This window comes from Camellia sinensis, chromosome 12 (assembly GCF_055761805.1).
Source record: "Camellia sinensis isolate YWXY chromosome 12, ASM5576180v1, whole genome shotgun sequence".
Classification (NCBI taxonomy): domain Eukaryota; kingdom Viridiplantae; phylum Streptophyta; class Magnoliopsida; order Ericales; family Theaceae; genus Camellia; species Camellia sinensis.
The window spans coordinates 95,373,648-95,382,002 of record NC_138972.1 but is presented as its reverse complement, the minus strand read 5'-3'; the positions used below and the strand labels follow the sequence as shown (position 1 = coordinate 95,382,002).

Below are 8,355 nucleotides of genomic sequence, written 5' to 3'. Positions count from 1 at the left end.
GAACAAAAGGAAATCAAGATGCAGAATCTCCATAAGATTTCCAACAAATTTCCAAAGCAAATGCTTCTAATAATTAGACCTCGTAATAAAAAAACTTACAGACCTTGTTTTTCCCTTGCACAAGGAACATTACAGACAGAAAAACAACCAACATAGAACCAGGTAAGATGAAAAACAAACATAATAATAATGGGAAATGCAAGGAAAAGTTAATAACCTACCCTAATCAATTATATCAATAATAGCGAGAGCCAGTATCATAAACACGGCCCCCAGGATATGGACCTCTGGACTCAAAGCCATGATCTCGTGTACTCCCAAGAAATCGAGCCCGTTCTCTGTAGGAATCATATTGATCAACATTATATGTTCGGTGTGATTCGCTACCTGCAGCTCCACCATACCCATGAGGATCACTAGGACCCATGCCACTATTGGGGTAGTGATCCATCGTAGCCTGCTGGTACTGCTGTTGTCGTGCATGGGATTCCCTCCGAAGGAACTCATCTCGACGACCGGAGTGCCGAGCTCGAAGCGCAGCTAGTTGTTCTTGATATTGAGCATTGATTGTGTTTATTCTCTGAAACACATACAAATGTTATATATAAGATAGAGGACAATAAATTTTGAAGAACGGTTTGAATTACCAAGAAACATGGATGACGTCAGTTTAAACAGCATGACAAGACAAAATAATGCAAAAGATACCCATTAAAATCATGATTAATCAAAAACCAATATGAAAACAATCTCTCTTTTTTTTATAGGCAACGACAAAAGGAAAAATATCATTAAAAGGGCCACAAGAGATTCCCAGCCGTTAGCTTGAACCCCATGTTTGCCCTCAATAGTGGAACGCCAAAGTCACTCTCGCTCAACAGAAAATCTCTAGAACCACTCACCAAGAAGAGCAACAATGGTCATTGCTAGAATGTAGGAGCCACCCCCCCTTAGTTCGTGGTAGAGAGACTGTCTCCCAGTAAACCAAATGAATCCTTTTCCCTTCACCTAAACCTTCCACAAAAAGCCCCTAATCATGTTTTCAATTTTGTTTGCAACCCCTACCTGAATCTTGAAAAATGATATATTGGGATATTGCACACCATCTCTCCCAAGAAATAAGGGGGGAGGGGGGGAGTGGGGGAGTGGGTGGCCGTAGAAAATATTGTAGCAAGGAATGTTGCTCTTCTTGATGAGTGGTAACGAAGATTTTCTATTGAGCAAGAATCACTTTGGCATTACAAATCCAAGATCCAAGATAGACAGCAACAACCCAAACAAGTCACTCGAAACTCTGCCCTTTGCTTTGCCCCGTGTTGTCTTCCTCCGGTTGCCCCCACCCAACAGGCCAAAAAACTATTATGCTATGGCCAAATTGTTGCCTTTGAACATTCTTTTAGAAAATAAATTATTATACAAAATAGAGAAATGGGAATCACACAAGTTTTTTTTATTGTGCAAGAGCCTGATATAGATTGTTCTATAAAAGAAAAAAAAAAAAAGAAGAAGATTTTTCGAAATATCTGAGTTCAATTATTCATAAATAAAGCATAAAGTATGCAGAAAGTAAAGGAAAAAACTACATGAAAAAAAAGAGTAAGCTTTTTAGCTTATAATCTAACCTCCCTATGCCTTGCATTTTCTGCATCCTCTGCATCAGTTTGTTCCTTTGATAATTTCATGATGTCATCAAGGAATCTCTGCTCGAGACCTTCAAAAGTCCGTGACGAGGGATTATCTTCATATCCAATGTCCATATCCTCTTCACGAGGCTGCGATCTAGGATCATTGTTCCCTTGTCTCTCTAAAGCCATTTTGGAATCTTGCCTCTGGCCTTGGAAATAGGATCTAGATGTATCACCCCCTTGACCTGTAACACAAGAACAATATCCAGCACATGAAGTCCACAATCAGAATCTTGACAAATTGAATTAAACCAGTTTTAGTAATTCAACATAATTTACTCATTAAATACTGTGAAGCACGGGTACTGGTACGATATGGGTATGTCGATACGGTAAAATTTAAAAAAAATAAGGTACAGGTACGACTTGATACGCTTGTAAAAAAATATTTATTTTTAATTTAGAGTAATGCAAAAATTAATTAAATGATTTAATTTATTAAGATCCAACCTATAATTAACATTTAATGTCAAAAGTAAAGGTATAAATCAAAATTAAATGTCAATATATTAAATAACTTACAACCCATAGTTTAATTTTAAAATCATGCTAAGTATAAAACTAAAAATAAAAAAGAAATCTAGTGAAAAGAGTTTTGTCTCTATAATAGAAAAAAATATTGTTTCAACTGAGATACGGTACCGCTTGGTGTATACTAGGTACGTCTGGGTATGTCAAAAATTAAAAAGAAAAAGTTTGGGTACATGTTTCGTGTACCCGGTATGTATGCAGAAGTACCATACGAGGTACCATGTGCCGGTAAGTACCCGGTACGGATATGGCATGTTTTTTGAAATACCCATGCTTCATAGACTAAATAAACACTGTCATGTAAATCCACAACCATGAGACTTTAAATTAGCATGCCAAAAAGCATTTTCCGAATCAATTGCCTTAATTGAGTACATAAATGAATCAGACACATAGATGCATAACCTGACACCTCACACCCGTACTTGAGTCCATGTAAAATAGGCTAAAATAACCTACTTCCAATCAGCCAGAGAGGAACCTACTGCTGCTGGTTTGCATTGGTCATCCAAGGCTTGACTATAAAATCTTGCATCCATATATGAATTTTATAATTGACAGCTATATGGAACTAGCTTAAGAATACACCTTACTCTACTTCAACAAATAACCAGTTTTTCTCTAATATTTTGACAGAGGAAAAATACTATTTACTTTGAACACGTGACTGAAAACATCTTCTTATCTAATAGCTAGTATGATGGTGAGAAAATTACACAGAGCTTTAGCTTCATAACAGGTATACCAAAAATACAAAGCTTGACATACTAGTAAAATTAACAGTATCTAATGCCCAATGATGACCAAAAAGGGAGGATAGGATAAGTACTAATGGACATATGATGCACCCATAATTCTAAATGTTTAGAGTAAGGACGCACATTTTCAACTTCAGTTTTTTGCAAGGCCTTTAGACTAGCTCAAATGCTGGTTAAATAGGGTTCTATTTTCACAAGGGGAGGGCCACAACACGTGTCGAAGGAGTGTCAAAGGAGGGTCATATGAAATAGCATTACTTGCCTTCATTGAACATTTGGGGTGACATCGAGTTTGGTACTTTGGATCCATCCCTTTCCCATCTCCATTGTCCATCTGCTTTTGAAGCTCCATATGGATGCTCCTTATCAGAGGTCAATGGCTCTGACCGTCCTTGGTAATGACCAGATTTTTGTTCCATCCTCTGACCAGACATGTGCTGCATCTGAGCAGTGACATATGCATTGCCACCTGAATCACCATAGTGCCCCGGCCGTCTCATCTCTACAACCTAACTAAACAGCTTGAACACCAGACCTGAAAAAACATAACAGAACTCTAATGAAAATATGATTCCATAATAACATGAAAGAAAGTGAGCAAACCCATGCCATAATAACATAACAATATTATATATAAAAGAAGAAAAATAATGAAACTATGATTGAAATAATAATCTGAGTGTAATAGCCTAAGAAGTACGCATATCACAAAATTTGTAACGAATGAGATTCCATACAAGGATAACCTTCACAAAACAATTCATAAGTACGAATTAAGACCTATGTCACGTGGGCTTTTCAAAATAAATTAAATACCCATGTCAGACACCCGAACATTGAGACAATGGTGTGGAATGTGTCTGATGCTTTACCACAGACACTCCTTATATATTTGTATTTCACACTATCATTATATGTATATAAAGTCATATAATTGCTATAAAATGAGTCAAATATCTTTTTAACACTGTATTCTACATATAATACTATTTCATCTCACGTAATGGATTAAAAGTATGACCATATTTTGCCAAATCCACATGCCGTTAAATTTGAGGTTTAACGGGTCAAACCTCTAGACTATGAAGCACAGGTACGGGTACGAGTACTGGTACTGGTACGATACGGTAAATTCAAAAAAAATAGGGTACAGGTACGACTTGGTACGCTTGTAAAAAAATATTTATTTTTAATTTAGAGTAATACAAAAATTAATTAAATGGTTTAGTTTGTTAAGGTCCAACCTATAATTAACATTTAATGCCAAAAGGAAAAGTATAAATTAAAATTAAATATCAATATATTAAATAACTTACAAACCATAGTTTAATTTTAAAATCATGCTAAGCATAAAACAAAAACTAAAAAAGAAATCTAGTGAAATGAGTTTTATCTCTGTAATATAAGGAAAATATTGTTTCAACTGAGGTACGGTACGATACAGTACGGCTTGGATATATCCTAGGTACGTCTGGGTACGTCAAAAATTAAGAAAAAAAAACTTGGGTACGTGTTTCGTGTACCTGGTACGTATGCAAAAGTACCATACGAGATATGGTACGCCGGTAAGTACTCGGTACGGGTACGGTATATTTTTCGAAGTACCCATGCTTCATAGCCTCTAGATATCTACGCATACCCAAGTCCATGTAACATACCATAAGACACGTAAAAAAAACACCAAGGTTAAGCATTCCAAATATAAAACATTCGTTTCATAATGGATACCGACATACTGTCATTATTTACCTGAGGATGTTGAAAGAAAAACTTTTTCTCTCAGAAAAGATAAATGCTTTGAGATTTAAAGAGACCTTTTTTTCTTGTCAAACTTAATTACACATCTAATTTTTCGAAGTTTCAAGATAACATCCAAATTTCAACAATTTCACAACACTAACAGATCCCATTAATAAAATTGCTCCATCCAAAATATTTGTTCCCCCAATGCCTAAATTCTTGAGAGCTTATGCACCACAATTTTGAACCGAGTACCCATGATTGAACAGCAAATTTAGAATACATACATATATAATCGAAATATATCAATTAAATCACTCATCAGAATAACACAACAACAACCCAATTCACACAAATAAAATAAAATAAAAAACCTAGGATGAAAAGCAAGTTTACCTAATACACAAAATACTCCAAATTCAGACACTAGAGAACTACAATATACGACGAAGGCAAGTTTACCCGATAATAAACAGGTAAAATTGGTGGAACAAAGAACAAATGAATGAATAATTTGTTTAAATTACGTACAATTGATAGATAAGATACAAAAAGTGCTTTTTTGTACCTTCGAATTGCTGTAATGAGTTTTGAGAGATGGGGAAGATGAGGTCGGCGAACCCCGAGGATATTTTCCTTTTCTGGTGTGGCGAGGGTTGGGTCTGCGTTCGGTTTGGCTCGTCGACACTATACAAGTCCTTGAACGGGTCTATTTAAACCCGATTCGGACTATCCAATTACCCGTGTCTATGATATCCAATTTTTGGGTAGGAAAAAATTAGACTGTGCAGCATTCTAATTATAATTCTACCCTTCCACTTGAAATCTCTAAGTTTGATGGAGTGTTTAAAAATTAATTTTATCACACATTTTAAAATACACTTCTTTTTCACATTGATAGAGCTCCTTCCAAACAAAACTCTCACCTTTTCATGCATATCCTTTCTTTCATACATGTTTAGTAAAGTTGAATTTTTGGTCTACCCAGTTGTTCACCTAGACATCCCGATATTTGGTCGGTTGACTAAAACAATAATTTTCATTTTTATTTTTTTTTTGCAATTGACAATCGCCACCTGTTATTTAGGGCAAAAATTATATTTATTTTTGATATTTTTTAAATATAGAGACGAAAATGACAAATTATTATTTTTAATTGAATTTTAAAAATAGTTTGGTTATGAGTTTTAAATAGAGTTTTCAATAGAGTTTTGAATTGTGTGTTTAGTTATGAGTTATATGTTTTTCAATTAAGGGATTATTTGGTTTTCATTTTAGGCTAAATAATCACAAAATGACAAAAAAAAGTCAAAAAATCACAAAAGAACAAAAAAAATCCACTACTCCAAAGCTAAAAAACTAAAAAAGCCAATCAAGAACACCAAACGAACAAAAAAGTCTCAGACAAAAAAAATCAAAAAAATCAAAAAGTCAACTAAAAAAGTCAATGCCAAACGAAGGCTACGTATTAAAAGCTCTTTTTAAAATTCATAACCAAACAAATTTTCTTTTTTCATATGTCATATCAAAAATTCAAAACTTATAATCAAATAAATTTCTCTTTTCAAATCATAATTCCAAAACTCATAAACTCAAAATATAATCCTATTCTCAAATCATAATTTTAAAATTTTACCAAACACTACCTTAATCACCTGGTCTGAATCTCTTTTTTGAAGAATTTTTTTGTTTTTATTGAATTTTTTTAATGTTTTTTAAAAAATAGTTTTAGATGCACCCAAGCTTTGATTGTCTACCCCGGGTCAACTAGTATAAATATACTTAAAAAGTACAGCATATGTGATTTTTTTTTAAATTTACTAAATATTAAAAATATAAAAATTGATATATTTTCATATTATTGTGTATTTATTGATTTTTTAAATTTTTTATAAATATTTTATTATTTACGTACATTTAGGTTAGGTGTATCTAAAAAATAAAAAATCTACTTAAAATATTTTTAAAAATCACTAAAAAGCAAAAAAGTTACAAAAAAATAAATAAAAAAACTCAATTAAAAAAAAATTTGAGTTTAAAAATTAGAACAAACAAGGTAATATTAACAAAATGGTCACATGACGGGTTTTGAGAAGGTTTGTAGTCCCACCTATGTCCTGTATGGTAATAGAGAAGGGGGAACGGGATAGGTTAATTTTGTAACGTGAAAAATTAAAAATTTAGTTGTACGGGAAAGAAATAAACCTTCTCGTATAATCCTATTGATCAAGTCCGCGTTCTTCCAAACGTCGTCGCTTTACTCTCTGAAAACACAAACGTGAGCTAGCCGGCGGGTGTGTGCCGGAAACCCCTCCGATGCCTAAGTCAGTAAAATAGACAGGTAGACAAAAAACTCTGTGTATTCAAGAATCAAAGTTGCGTTACCTCTCCATAGGTGATGTTGTGAGCTTTTATAGGTTCCATGTGGCACAATCCAAGTAGGACTCTTACTCCTCCATGTAGAGTCCTCCTAGGATTCACACTCCTGAAAGATAATGCTTATCCTTCAACACCCCCCTCACTGCTTAAACCAAGTGAGACGGTTTTACCTCGGCAAGATGACCATACGACCGAGATAACTGTCAGATCGGCTCTTTACTTCCTCACTTTTACCTCGACTTTGCATGCCAAGACCGAGCTATTCGTAGAAGAGTTGGACCGAGCTAACCAAGAACAAAAGTCCCGAAGAAGGCTCCGTATATCTCGGCTAAAGATTACGACCGGGCCAACCAATTTGACCGTGGCGACCGAGATAACAACAAGGCCTTCTTGGACCGAGCTAATGAAAAAAGCCATTTTACTCCGCATTTCTTACTTCGGCCCAAAGCGGCCCATTACCCAATCTCGGCCCAATTTATTCATATAAATTACCATCTCAATTGCCCCTTAATTCCATCTGCGCAGCATGATGGGATTACCTTATCTTCTAGCTGAGCTAAAAAATTTTAATCTTACTACCGAGCTAAGCCTTTAAGCTTTTCCAGCCGAACTAAAAACTCTTTTAGCCTTTCCAGCCGAGCTAGGCTCACACCGGGCTGTACCTGTCCGGTCCAAACGTCTCTTCAATCACAGCAACTAAATCGCTTCTTATCCCAAGGACACGTGGCATACTCTCATTGGCTGAAGGTAGCTGTCACGCTGTCATCGTACCTCGTGTTTTTTGAACAGTCCCGCCCAAATTTTGGGCCTCTCATCAAAACAAACTCTTTTTGTTTCTCTTTTTGAATCACTCACAGCAACTATTCATCTCCTTCTCTCTCTTCGAGCCTCCATTGTCCTGCAACTAAGGAAGCTTCGTGGTTTTGCTACCATTGCTCCCATCTTTAGTTTCCTTCCTTTACTCTGGTAAGTGACTTGATGCTTCCTTTCTGTTAATTTGATCCTGTTACGTAGCTCTTATTTTGTGTGTTTTTGCAAAACATTTTATACTCCCATTTTTTGCCTTGTCTTGCATCTTCTGCGAAAACTTAATAATAGAACCCTTCTGATTTAAGAAATAACTTGAAAAACACTAGTTTTGATCCAAAATCACAATATAACCGAACTAAAAAATAGTTTTGTAGCTGTTGTTACTCTTGCCAGGCTATTCAACCGAACTAACACTTCACGTAATAACAATAGTCTCAACAAGTCAAACCTTT

General features: G+C 35.1%; 1 protein-coding gene across 2 annotated transcripts; it reads right to left on the bottom strand.

Moving 5' to 3' along the window:
- Nucleotides 1–48: 48 nt before the first annotated feature.
- LOC114290919 (ubiquitin carboxyl-terminal hydrolase) lies at nt 49–5,535 on the bottom strand. 2 transcript variants are annotated; one of them, XM_028234926.2, is made up of 4 exons: nt 5,283–5,535; nt 3,237–3,509; nt 1,623–1,870; nt 49–580 (listed from the first exon to the last, which is right to left on the bottom strand). In XM_028234926.2, the coding sequence occupies exons 2-4, from the start codon at nt 3,472–3,474 to the stop codon at nt 236–238; spliced, it is 831 nt and encodes a 276-aa protein (XP_028090727.2). In that variant the 5' UTR covers nt 3,475–3,509; nt 5,283–5,535; the 3' UTR covers nt 49–235. The 2 variants fall into 2 exon arrangements, with proteins under 2 accessions (XP_028090727.2, XP_028090728.2); XM_028234927.2 differs by having other exon boundaries at nt 5,246–5,400.
- Nucleotides 5,536–8,355: the final 2,820 nt, after the last annotated feature.